Source organism: Camelus ferus, chromosome 8 (genome assembly GCF_009834535.1).
Source record: "Camelus ferus isolate YT-003-E chromosome 8, BCGSAC_Cfer_1.0, whole genome shotgun sequence".
Lineage (NCBI taxonomy): Eukaryota > Metazoa > Chordata > Mammalia > Artiodactyla > Camelidae > Camelus > Camelus ferus.
The window spans coordinates 31,500,493-31,515,052 of NC_045703.1; the positions used below are offsets into that span (position 1 = coordinate 31,500,493).

A 14,560-nucleotide genomic window follows, 5' to 3' on the forward strand; every position below is an offset into this window, starting at 1 on the left:
GCATGCTAATAGCTACAACTCTCACTGTAATGTATATCAGGAGCCTTAAATTCTTCAGTAACACTTCCTTGAGATCTATAAGGAAAAACTCCAAAATACAAGAAGTGCTTTATGAAGATACTAATCACTTAATTATCCATAGTGGCAAATCAGAGAACAAACTTTCTGTCCAGTAACACACATGACAGAATATTATGCAGCCATTAAAATGACATTTCAAGAGACTCATAAATTTAAACTATTTACAATATAATGTTTATAAGTGAAACAATCTCAATACAATATTGTGACTACAGTAAAATCATATTTCATAAAAAATAAAAGCCATACATTAAAAAAACTAAGAAAACACATTAAAATATTAATAATGGTTGTCACTAGGTAGAGAAATGGTGTGACTTTTATTTCTTCTTTTATATTTCCTTAATTTTTCTACAGTGAATAGTTTTTAATAAAAAAATTGTTTTTCAAATATAATATCATCTTTTTATTTCAGCTGCAGGACAAGTATCAAAATTGGACAACAGCTAACAGCAACACAGAGTAAATGACTAGCACATGATAAGTTAACTAAGAATTAAAAAGATGCATAAAGCTGAGGAGGAAAAAATAGATCAATTAAAAAATATACTATAATTGGGGGGAGGGTATAGGTCAAGTGGTAGAGAACATGCTTAGCATGCACGAGGTTCTGGGTTCAATCCCTAGTACCTCCTCTAAAAACAAATAAACCTAATTACCCCCCTACACTGCCAAAATAAAAATGTTTAAATAATACAATGATAAAAAAAATATTTAAAATACATATACCATAATCATTACTACTGATAAAGTCAAAGCCTCCAAAATAATGGAAACTAATGTGTAAGGAAGAGACATTCATTTATTCTGGCAGTGAAATAAAGAGTTCCACTCATGTTAAAAGGCCAAATGTGGGTATAAAGCAAAATGGAACAGAAAACTATGTGTTAAGAAGTGCAGGGTGTCGGGGAGGGGGAAGTGCCCTTCACTTCATATCCTTAGAGGAGGGAACTGCTACTTTATATTTCTGATGACTTTTTCTTACCCATTTCTTAAATGGACTCCTGGAGAAATTACTGCTAATCTGTTGGGTAAAAAGCCTGGCATTTATTGTCTTTTTACTAGGTGGGGCCAGGAACACGGTACTGCTCAAGATCAGTGCATACATCCTCTTGCCTTAGTTGGCTCTCTGTAATTCTTTCCATTATTTAGACTCAGCAGTCCTGCTTCTGACAGGATGATTGAAATGAACTGCCTCTTTCTCTGCAACTGATTAGGTAAATGGGGTGAAAGACACAGGGGCAGGACCAAATATCATCACTTTAAACTTTCTTGATTAAGCCAAGTTCCCCAACTTAGCTCTCATCATATATGTTCTACCTTGATGATACAGGCAGGACAAGAAACCTATTTAACTACTGGCTTATAAGTACTATGATTTCTTTGCATTTTGCTATTGGCTGTGTGTGTGTATCTGTCTTTGTTTATCATTTCTCTGAAAAGATTCTTAAAAGAAAAAAGAGGTAAGGGGAACATAAGTCCACCTTGCACCCCTACTAATTGTACAAACTAACAATAGTAACGATATAACCTAAGATGCTGGCAACATGAAAAGAGAGTAGTATAGAATAGAAACAACTTAAAACAATCATTTAGATATGTCATAAGAGTATTTAGAACATATGCATGCTCATTTTCAAACACTAAAAAAATGAAGTTCTTTGTAAAAATTATGAAAGTTTGCCATTTTAGAAATAAATATCATCTTTAAAATAATTATAATACTTATAAAGTATTATGTATGATACCTTTCTTGACTTGGCATCATGTCATAGTGAGCCTCACATCTCTATAATCCTTGATGTTGACACAGTGTAAAATAATAGTAGATCTAAGATCAATACTCATCAACTGAAATAAATTTCTCTAGGTATAACCATCCAGCTAGTTTGTGAATTTCCTTAATTATCCATAATTATAAATCATTTTCACAATGAAATACTTACAAATATAGTATCATAGCCAAAAAACTAGCAGTCAGGTACCAAATGTAGTTACACACATAATTATTTAGAGGAACCCAAGGTGGGAAAAGAATTCTGATTACCTGGGCTTTTCTGGTACATCAGAAGGATTACTGCAAAATGGTTCCTGGTAAATAGTTTCTGAAAGGTCATGATCCAACAAAGTTGCCATAATCTCTTCCCTACTTGGTGGGGACATAAGTGGTTTCAGAATGTGAGCAGTTCGAGGGATGAAACTACCATTTTTAGACTGCGAGGGAGAGCTAGTAGACCTTGGTGAACTATCAGGAGTTGGTGTCAACATATCATTGTTTCTTGAAACATACAATTCTAAATCTTCAGAGGCTGCATCTACAAGTTCACCATCAGGGGAAGATAGTATTGCAGTAAAAGAGGTATTGATTGCGTCAAGAGGCTGTCCCATTTCTTTTCTGGTATGACCTTGAATCCAATTTGAACTGCTTGGCTGTGAGAGGCTAAGAAACACTTCTTTGCTTACTGAACTCCTGTTCAATCTGGATTTTTCATGTAGACAGTCCTCTGACTGCTGGACACAGAAAGAATCCATTATCGAATTAGACCGAGTTGTCAGAGGATGAAAGCTATTCTTCCACTGGTTGTGGCGACGATTCTCATTGCTCTCTATGGATGATTTCTCAAATAGTTCAGGACTTAGAGTACCAGATCTAATCCATGAAGTTGAGTCTGAGGCATGATGTTTGTCTTCATCACATTTCTGGTTCTCATGACTTAAAAATTCAGTTTTTTCTATAGTTTGTCCGGGGAAAAGATCCTGAACTGCATCACTTAGGAACTTCTGAGGCAAATTCTGGTCAGCTGGGACAAACTGACTTCCAGAATAAAAGCTACAGAATCCACTTTGACCTATTGTATTAATATCAAAATTATAGTTATGTTCAGGAGACAAGCTATCTTCAAGTGAGTAACAACTTTCAAAACCTGGGTCTGAAAAAAAGATGGGACTATCATCCGACAGGGAGTTATCCAACTGGCTAGAGTTTTGTAAATTTACAGAGTCTACTTTAAGAAGTTTGGGAATTTTTTCTTTAGGTTTTGTACTTCTGGGAGTTCGAGGTTTTCTTGGAGATGTTACTGATCGTGTTCGTTTAATTGTTCTGTTATGCTCAAGGGAACCAGAAACAGTTTTGTTTGGTTGCTGTTTATTAGATAATGGGTCTTGCATACTAGTCGCATTTTGTGCTTTCTGCTGTCTTTTCTGTAACAATTCTTTTAGAACTGCCAGTCCAGACTGTCCTTCACCAAACGCTGAAGGTGTTGACATGTTTCGATTTCTACACTGAGAAAGTGCTTTGGTTTGTGAAATTGCTTCTGACAATGACCTTTGTTTTACCCTTTCAGGTTTAAAATTTGACATATCTAAAATAAAACCCCTTTGTTTTTGCTCCCAAGCTATTTGTTTGATTGGGCTTCTTAAGGAAGTTACAAAGCAATTATTAGGCATCTGACTTTCCTCTGAAGCTGCATTTCCCGGAGAACTAGTTTCACTGTGCTTTGATTGTTCTGCCATGCACACAATCTGCTGCTGACTGTCTTTGCAATGCAAAAAATTAGGCGCATATGTCTGGTCTGGCTTTGATTCTAGGGAATTACGGTATTCATTTAACTTTCCAATAGACGACAAATAGTTTTTTTGTATATTTGCGTTCTCTTCTGTCTTTGGAGACAATATACCAGAAGACATTTGTGTATTCTGTGCTACCTGAGACAAATGGTTTGGAAGGTCAAATACATTTTTTTGAATCAAGGTGGATTCCTTTAGAGTAAACATAGCATTTTGATTATAAGACCGCTGAACATTAATTTTTGAGATCCCAGATCCTAAAGAACTACAAACAACTGATGAATGCAAATCATCTCGTGAACAGGGGAATGTTTGCAAATCTACAGGCTTCTTGCTTTCTAGAAAGGAAGAAAAGCAGCCAGATAAATTCTGTTGTGCATGAATTCCAGTGGGGAGGGAAGCAGAAAGGGGATGATCCATAGCAGAGCCCATTAGTGATGCATCTTTCTGTTTAAAAAGTAGCTGAGAGCCTCCAGAACTATTTGAGGTCTCAGACACATTCTGATGCTTCAGTACAAACTTAACTTCAGCATCTGCCTGAGATTTTAGTTTTTCATCTTTTAGTGTTATGTGCTTTCTTGATGTACCTTTCTCATTTGTTTTTTGTTTCTGTTTTGCTCTTGGTTTCTTTTTTCCATCGTCTACTAGTTTATTTGTCTGATTTCGTTTGTTCCTTTTCTTAGTAACTACAGAAGGATTAACAAGCTTTGTTTTTGATTTCTTAACCTGCGCTTTTGCTCGACTATTTTTTCCTACACGGGAGTGAACAGTCTTGCTATTGTATGCATTAGGACCCTTAAAAAGCACTGTTTCTTTATCAGCAGCAGCTATGATTTCTTCAGCTCTTGGATCTGTGGGAGACCAGCAGCGAGGTGGAGAAGAGTTTATAGGACTTGTGCTTCTCTCAGAAAGAAAACCTAGTTTAGACATAACATCACTATAATTTAAGTCACAGTCTTCGGTTTCAGCAATGTAAGATGGCGAGGGAGGAGAAAGGATAGCATGTGACCGTTTTTTCCTGAAAGACAAAGTTCTTTTAATATTTTCACTATTTGTCCTTTGTTGCTTACCAGTTTTTTTCTTAGCAGATTTATGTTTTGATTTCCTTCTGTGACTTTTCTTTGGCGTTAGTGGATAAATGGGATATTTGGTTGCAGGGGAGTCAGGAACTTTTGGCCAAAAATCTTTCAAAGGTGCAAGCTTTTTATATAGTTCCATTTTGTCCTCTGTTAGTATTACTTGTTTTTCTTTAGAGTCTATTTTTCCTAGCTTCACAAGCATATTTTTTCTCCCTCTAAATCTATTAATAATGATATACTTTATGATGACAGGGGGCAGCTTTTTAGACATTCTTCTGCGTTTTCGAGATTTGAGAGTTCCATCTAAACTTTCACTAATTTCCATGGGATGAGGTAGGCTAATTTTTGAGTTCTGTGTTACAAAACTTGACTCACTATCTTCAGTCTCATAATTTACCTTGCGTTTGGCTCTAAGCGTGTATTTATTTCCATACAATCCAAAGGACTGCTCAGTTTCTAAAGTTCCATCTCCAAAGTGACAGTCTACAAAACTATCTGTAGACGTTTTATTTTCAAAAGCTCCACGAGTGACCTTAATTAAATCACTGGTCAATACATTATCCTTCTCAGGATTACTATTACAAGGATTATTTTGTATACAATTATCTTTTGTGGATCCAGTCTCAGTAGTTTTGGTAGAAGTCTCTTGATGACCTATCAGCTTCTTTTTATTCATTTTTAACCGAGACTGTTTATTGCTAGGTTGCAGTTTATATGTGACAGGAGAGAGCTTTTGTGGCCTACTGAGACAATTAGAAAGAACAACACTGGGAAAAAACATATAGTGTGCTGCTTGCTGGCTGAGGCTTGGTTTTTCTGTTTTATGTTCTTGAAACTCTTCATATCTGATTTTAAGTTTATTTAGTCCACTTTCATCAGCAATGCTGTCAAGGGAATGCACCATAGTTCTATTCTCCCCTGAGCATGATAGCAATTCACAATTTTCAGTCAATGATGATGGGAACAAATTACTCAGAGCTGTGCTGTTTCCTTTTTCATTTCCTTCAGAGGATAATTTACTTTTTGAATGACTTAAGTCAGAAAAGTTGAAAGAATTTTTGCCCAATGTATTTTCATTAGTGTGACGGTTCATATGTATAAAAGGGGCATCCTTATCAATTTTTCTAATGTTTGTATACTTTCTACTTGGTACTTGTCTTGTAACAGATGGAATATCTTCTTCATAATCAAAAATACTACTTTCACAGGAAGATACTGGGAGGACATCTTTCTTACTACTTTCTTTATGAGAGTTTTCTGAATGGGTGGTACTGCTTAAAGATCCAGAGTATTTCATAGAGTAAGCACTTTCATTTGTAAAAGAAGCAACTGAATGGTCTAGATTTTTTTCTATGTTGTTTGGCTGTGAAAGATCTTCAATTAAATCTTCCTTGTTCAAAACATGGGAAGAAAGGGCACTTGTGTGTTTACACTGAAAAGTAATCTTAGCAGAAGATGGGGGTTCTAATGTAGCAGCATCTTTGTGAAAGATGGAGGGTTTTACTGATAGCTTGCTTGTTGCAATCACAGAAGAGTGGGTTCTAGAATTTTCATTGTTCAGTGGATTGTCTGAAATGGAGGAAAAAAAATTTACTTCACTTTCACTCTTTTAATTTTTAAAATATTTTCCCATATCATTATACTATCACTATGAAAGAAATTATATGAACTTAATTAAATTTGTATGTTTAAAATAGCTATCTCAACAAAAGGGTCATTCCTACTACTGGGACAATATTTCAATCTAAATAATCAAGAGTTAGTTACATTTGATTATTAGTCATTATTTTAAACACATATTCCTTTGATCAGAAATAGATGGTATCAATATTCAGTGCCTTTTGGGAGGATAAGGGAAAAAATACTGTCACCTTGAAAGTTTTCCAAAAAGTAAAATACTTCTTTGCATTATCACTTCAAATAAGCTGAGCATATTTCTTATAGTTTCCTACATTACTTAAATGTTAAGATGCTAAACTAATTAAAGTTTACAAAACTCTTAATCAGTGGTTAATAAACATTAACCTCTTAGAAATGAGCAAAAAATCATACACCTACATTCTCTCAAAAGAAAAAATCCTAGAGGACAAAACATAACAATATTGTCACAGCCTTCACTTAGTCAACTATATACAGAGAGACTGTGATTATAGGTTCAAAATCAAATATATTTTCAGCCCCTAAATAATGAAATACAGTAGACTAGTTTACTCACCACTATTTTCATCTGCAGTTCCATCTAACTGAGGTATAGAAAGATTGGCTAGAAGCAAGCTATTATTACTCCATTCCATTTCTTCTTCTGAAGATGAATCATCTTCTTCTGTTGAGCTTCTATGGGTATTTCTGCACAGTGATCTAGAGAATATTTAGATTTGCTAATGAGTATGAATATTGGCGAAGAGCATGTCAGACTCAAATAATTTGATGCTGTAACAGTAAAACTGAATTTAAAAGATCTGAAAATTGTAACTTTAAAAAGAAAAGCAGAGTTACTCTGCTTTGGTATCATGTCCTACCAAAAGTTATTGTAAATAGACTTTGTAATCCCTTTCATGTGAGCTAGAAGACACCATCATTCCTGTATTCAAAGCCCCACAATACCCTGAGTTACCATACCTAATTATGTTCTTCCTTATATTCTCCCCTTCATCTTATCATTAGATATACACATATAACAGCCTGGGTGAGAACCTGGTAATTTCTTAAAAGGTGGCGTCCTGGTATATTTTAAGAAGTGTCATAAATACACAATCACTACATTATGAATTGGAAAAAACAAAGAGATAGGCAAGCGGGTATTAGGTCAGAGCTGAAAGAGAAAATAAAAGGGAATAAGACACAGGCTAGGAAGCAGCAAAGGTGTTGAGTCAATCCCAGCAGTGGCTATAAAGCAGGGTCACTGAGGAATTCAGACGGATTGTGAAGTCCAAATGGATACTCTTTAAATTTCAATTCACAGAGATTTAAATTTTTCACTAGATCCTAGCTTGATACTTTCCCTTCTATGGGATGCGCAAGCTTACTTTCTATCCATACCTAATTTTTATTTCTCTTGTCTTAAAAATTTGAAAATATCTCTTTATTATACAAGAAACAGTTTCTCCATTAAGCCATTCCCAAATCACAATTTGTCCTTAAATCACTCTCTTAAGACATAAAAGAGTTATTAGAGGTCATCTAGTCCAGCCTTCTACCCAACACAAAAATTTTTTAGTTTCTTAAGAAACCCCACACAATCTCTTTTACATCCTTAGTATAAGAGGCTTGCTGTCTCAAAGGGTAATCTTCCGTTGTTAATGGCTCTAATTGTTAGTAATTTTCTTCCTATGTTACACAAAAATTTTCATGCCTGCTTTTGTCCTGTGTAGCCATATGTACCAAATCTATTCCATTTTCCACATGATAACCTTTAAAATACTTGAAGGCATTTATCATTTGTTCCATAATTTTTCTAATTAGACCAAACATTATCTGTTCTTTCTACTGTTCTTTAAAAGTGACAGTGTTCACAAATTCTTCTAGTTTTTTTCCTCTTCTCTCCCTTTCCTTTCCTTTTTCTGTATTCTTAAAATATGGTACTCAGAATACAACATCCAATAAACAAGAAGAATTAAATGTCTTCATTTTCAGACACTATACTTCTATTATTTCTAATGTGCATTTGTGAAATATTCAGGTTTTCCCAAAATTAATCTGGGCATGGTTTTCACAGAATTGGTCCAATCAATGAACCCACAAGCATTAATTAATAATGGGATAAACCAGTTCTTTTATTTTAAATAAGCTGGCCTTACTGGGAACAAGGAGACAGTGACCTTATAAGAATTTTATATATCTGAATGTTTATCTATTTATTATGGGCATGAAAGTATAAATAGCTAACCCAGGTATAATCTAAGAAACTGTAGAAGAAATGCTAATAGTAGGTTGAAGGTAAAATCAAAGGGACAATACCAAAATAAAACAATGAAAGAAAAATGAAGAAAAAAAACACAACTGGAAATAAGAAAAAGTAAAATGCTATATGATCAATCAAGTAGAAATATCAAACAGTTGACAAATTTTCCTAAAATATAAAAGAAGCAATACAACATATTACAGCAAGACTTAAATACATCAAATAAATACTATAATTATTTTATTAACAAAATCTAATAAATGCTACCCCAGATACAGCTGGTAGCCAATAATTAAATTTACTATTTTGGCAACCATACTACAGATTTATTGCACTCTTTATAAAGTAAAATCCATGGGTATCCCACAGAAATTGTTAAGTCCAGAATACATCATAGGTCTGTCTAGTCTATAATTGTGAAGCTGACTGATTAATCCTAAACCTGAGACTTTATACTTTCTTAGGCGTCACCTATTTAGTTTCAAGATATTTTGAATCTAGATTCTGTCATCTAGTGAATTACCAGTATTCAATGTTTGTGACACTTTCAATTCAATCAAGTATGAAATATGGCACAAAACAAGCATTTAAGTTGTTTTTGAATGCAAAATCATGTAAGTTCTCTGTAAACCCATCTCATCAGTCATTACTACCACATCTCCTCCATATTCACAAGGATGTTTTATGTAAAACTTTGTTAAATGTCGGGCTGAAACAAAGATTCAATATGATTATTATATTTCCTTAAGTAACTATATTTAAAAAGGATATTAAGACAGCAGAGCATGATATGAACTCATGCAGGGTCTTGATAGTCTCTGCTTCCCTTTTTAAGTGCCTACAAAGTGTTTATTTAATAATTATCAGCCCTATTATATGGGAGCATAACTGGAAGAAAGGAGATTAGTTAAAAAGTGAATCACAGAATTCCAGATAAACGATAATGAAGGCCTAAACTAGAAAGGTTTAACAACAGATAGGGGTGTAAAAGACGGCAAGTTAAATGTGACATTGAAGTTATAAGAAGTTAAAGGGAAAGTGGTGTCATTACAGAAATAATGAACAGAGAAACAAGAACAAAGCCTTTTATAGCACTATTAACGTTTAGGATTGCTTATACTCCAAAAGAGGTTGATGTGGTTGAAGCATTTCCCAACAGGATATTTCATTTAAATATTTATAAAGTTCATACAAAAAGAGTTGACAAAAAATTTATAGAATAGCTACACAAAAAATTTTTATGTCTTTCACCTCATTTTTTTTTCCAACAGATTAGGAAATATCAGCAAATGGCATTTTTATGACACTGTTGGAGGTCAAATCTATCAGGAAATCGAACACTGATTCTGTCTGGCCTAGGTAAAATTAGGTTCTTCAAAGGTCAAGGAGCTGAGTCTTTGAACAATTTATCACTGTGACAGCAAAGGGAACTGAGTATGTGAAATTAGGAAGGAAGTATGAAGTAGTATTTTGCAGGTTTGGAATTTTCTATTCAGAATAAAAAAATGCAATTCTTTATAGGAGCATACCATGAGAATATAGAAGAGAGGGTTCTGATATGTACCCAGATAAGAGGAGAAGGAATCAGAAATTTTATTTTTTATATTAGGTAATGCTGAAAAACTAGAAAAACACTATATATATACACTATATATTTAGTATATATGTAATATATATGTATGTAAATATAACATGTAGATTAACCTCATTCACCTTTCAAAAAACAGACTTTAGAAATTTCAGTATTGCCTACAGAAGTTTAAAGGAGAGGCACGCTCAGTGTTTTAAGCTCAGAGGTTTAATACTTCTATACACAGTACATACAGCTCAGGGGCAGACTCAAACCAATTAAATTCACAAGCAACTGATTTAGAAAAGCACACTGCCATCTTATTTATTTACCTCGAGAAATGAACAGAATATCAGTGTCTACTTCTGACATTCATTAATATTTAATTCCTTCAATCTAATCAGACCTAGAAGCTATTCCCTGTCTTGAAACTGACTCTGTATTTGTTGCTCTGACCCATAACAGTTTAACTCTTAAAAGGGCATTCTTCTCCCTCAAGTTCTGCAATAAGGAGGCACTTCTATTTTTGCCCCATTTATAACCCACAAATTAATACTATATATGTAAATAGATGATTTCTAAGTTAGGTTTGTGGGGAGAGTGGGAACTGTAGGAAGGTGGTCAAAAGTACAAACAACCTCCAGTTACAAGATAAATAAGTACTAGGGATATAATGTACAACATGGTGACGATAGTCACCACTGCTATATGATATACATGAAAATTAAGAGTTCTCATCATACGCAAAAAAATTTTCCCCATTTCTTTGTATTGTATCTATATAAAATAATGGATGTTGGCTAAACTCACTGTGGTAATCATTTCACAATATATGTAAATCAAACCTTTATGCTATACATCTAAAATTCATATAGTGATGTATGTCAATTATATCTCAATGATACTGGAAAAAAAAAATGAAGTTAAGTTTAATCTTTTTAAATGTACCAAAATTTAATCTGCTTGGAATATGAAATTTATGCCACAAGAAGCAAAGCACTATTTAAAAGAGATTTAAAAGAAGTCAATTTAGCTTATAAGATATTTTTTATTATGAATAATAGTAAGAAATAATTTCTGATTAAACTGATGACAAAAGGAAGTTATTAAAGTAACTGAACTAATTAAAAAGTTACCTCTTTTTGGCACAATGTTCTTCAATATTGCTGTCCCATCTCTGAGACATCACCAAACTAAGCTCCATCTCTTCTTTTTCAATCTGTGGTTCATTTTCTTCATCATCACTATTTTGAGGATTTTTATTGTTTCCAAAGGAACGACATGGTGGTGGCATCCTATTTCTTTCCCCCTGATATCCGTCATTTTCCAAACCAGCAAGAAGATGTACCACAGTCTCATCAGGACTACTGTCCACTATAAAACAAGTGAAGAACCACGAACAAATAACTTTCAATTTCTGAACAATTCAGCAATTCAGATCAATCATATATAAAACAACAAAAATAACAGATGTTGGCACACACTGCAAGAATACAGCTGGTGTAAAGACTTATGTGTTGATGTAGCTCTTCCATCAAAGTGTGATCCTTGAACCACTGCGTTAGAATGATTTTGTGTTCTTACTAAAAAGAAAATGCCCAGGTACCATCCCACATCTACTGAATTAGAATTTCTGAGGTAGGGCCCAGGGATTTGCATGTTAACAAGCTGCTCAAGTTCTTACTACACAAGTAAGCTTGAGGAGCACTAAACCAAATATGATCACAAGTGTAAAAAATAAATACAAAATATATAATTATGAATTCATTATATGAATTAATACAAATTAAAAATGATACATGTAATCACCTTATTCCTCACTTAAGCTTTATTAGCTCACAGGATAGTTAAACAAAACCTGTAGTTGCAAAACACAAGGGAGCTTTAAAAGTAGTTAATAACATTACTTAAAAACCTCAAAGACCACAATGACATACCATTTCATATGCACTAGGGTTGCTAAAATCAAAGACAGATAATAACAAGTGTTGATAAGGCTGTGAAGAAATTGTAGCCCTCATAATTGCTGGTCAGATTGTACAATGGTGCAGCTGCTTTGGGAAAAAAAGCTGACAGTTCCTCAAAACGTTAAACATAGAGTTACCATATGAACCAGCAATTCCAGTCCTAGGTATACACCCAAGAGAGGTGAAAACATGTCCACACAAAAACCTATACATGAATAATCATAGCAACATTATTCACAATAGCCAAAAAACAAACCAAATGTCCATCAACTGAAGAATGGATAAATGAAATATGGTATATATCCATATGATACTATATTATTCAGTAGTAAAAAAGGAATGAAGTATTGATTTATGTCTCAACATGAATGAGCCCTGAAAACACTATGCTAAGTGAAAGAATACAGAAACAAGGTTATATAATTTTATGTATTCGAAATGCCTAAAACAGGTAAACCCAGCAAAAGAGTAAACAGAGTAGAGGCTGCCAAAGTGTGAGAGGAGGGAAAAATGGGAAGTGACTACAAATGGGTGTGGGGTTTCTCTTTAGGGTGATAAAAATGTCCTGGAATTAGAGAGTGGAAATAAATACATAACTACATGAAATGCTTAAAAAATCACTGGACTGTACACATTAGAAGGTGAATTTTATGGTATGTGAATTATATCTCAGTAAAAGCTATTATTTAATAGATCATAAAGATGGAGGTTTGTTCTAATCTAGTACACAACCTTTTTCTCAGTAAAGTGAGATAATACATTCCCCATTTACTAAAATGTCAAGTTTCAGGTTTTCTTTGTTGACATTAAAGAAACTGCTTCAATCATGCTACCAAATGTATGGCAAAATTGAAAATATTTGTTTACAAGACTCATTTTGGCAAAAATCCATTTCTTAAACCTATAATTGCAGTTTGTTTTATTTTTCCTGCCTCATATTTTTAATAAAGGTTAATATCAGCAAATGAATTATAGATATTTGACTCTCAGATCTCTGATTAACATTGAAATTGCATTTCTGCAACCTTAGGCAAGGTAGAATTATATCTGCTAATGATACATTACATTTGTCTAATGTAATGAAATAAGGTTATGTCTCTCCCTCTTTTTCAATTTCTTTTTGTATGTTTCTCTTTTTTAATCTTTCTTTTAACAACTAGAATATAATTTAGGTATATACATATTTATTTATTCAGATAGAGAAATAAAACATTTTAGGTTATAAACTTCAAGTTAATTTTTAAATGTGGTCTTTGGATCATTTCTTTCCACATATGTCATTCATTTAAAAAAGAAAAAAAGTTTCCCACCTCTGTACAAAATGCTCTTGAAATATGACTATGTACAGTAATTTTGGCGTTGTATCTAGTCATTCAATTCATATTCCACTCAGTTGAAAATGTAGATAACAAAGAGAGGACATTGTAAAGAAATAGAATCACATTTGATGCTATACCTCATTTGATACAAGAATGGAAAATAGAAAGTGAGAGAGGAAAGAAATATAAAATCACTATACCAAGCAAAACAAGATACATGAAGTTCAATGATAGTTCACTTCTTGCAACAAAAATTTAAATAAATTTCTGAAAAAGATGTCAGTAATTTAGACTAAATTATTGACATGAAATCTAGCAAATGGCTCATGATGCTAATGAAAATGAATTTAGGAAGATGCAAAGATACTCAGAAATAACTGTCATGTTCTACACTAGCCAAAAATTAATGGCTTTAAAAGAATTGTCAGAATTGTCCAAGGAAATTTCTGATACTTACCAAGGAAGAATCAATTATGGTATTTTATTAACGTACTTAACTTAGGAGAATTTTAACTCAAAATAAGCACATTTTCCCCTTAAAGCAATATAGTTCTCTTCCAACTAAAGTGAAGTTAAAAAAAAGAGAATTATTTTCTTCCACAACGGTTTTTTAGAGAAAACTGTGTAGAAATAAACAAACAAAAAACAAGCTACTACTTAATACAGATTTCATTTTTACATTGAGTATGAATTTACTGAACACGCAACATTAACCTCTTCAAATCAAAGAAAAAATACCCTTGACATGCGCACTTTTGATGATTTAAAATACTTAGAATTTATGATAGAATTGTTACTTACAGAAGACTGGTGACTCACTCAGTCTTTGGGTCAAAGGCTGAAAAGTCTGACTATTTTCCATGAGGTTCAAAATTGCTTCTTCATTAATAAGAGCTTCCTCCACTTTGTGTCTAGTATGACCTTAAGGGGACAAAGAATACAAAAGCATTAAAGAAGATGGCCTAAATCTGATATTGTTTATAATTTGTGTAAATTAGGAATATTACAATGTAAACCTGTTTAAAATTCTGAAATATGGTGATATATATTAAATAAAAACATAATAAAACTTAATA

General features: G+C 33.2%; 1 protein-coding gene across 4 annotated transcripts in view; it reads right to left on the reverse strand.

Annotated features, from left to right (window-relative positions):
* Positions 1 to 14,560, reverse strand: part of REV3L (REV3 like, DNA directed polymerase zeta catalytic subunit) — a 143,582-nt gene that overhangs the window by 60,739 nt on the left and 68,283 nt on the right. For all 4 annotated transcript variants that reach the window (XM_032484708.1, XM_032484707.1, XM_032484709.1 and 1 more), the window contains 4 exons: positions 14,286 to 14,405; positions 11,335 to 11,572; positions 6,943 to 7,085; positions 2,129 to 6,296 (listed from right to left, as the gene is read on the reverse strand). In XM_032484708.1, the coding sequence (XP_032340599.1) occupies positions 2,129 to 6,296; positions 6,943 to 7,085; positions 11,335 to 11,572; positions 14,286 to 14,405 (4,669 nt within the window). The remainder of the gene's footprint in view (positions 1 to 2,128; positions 6,297 to 6,942; positions 7,086 to 11,334; positions 11,573 to 14,285; positions 14,406 to 14,560) is intronic.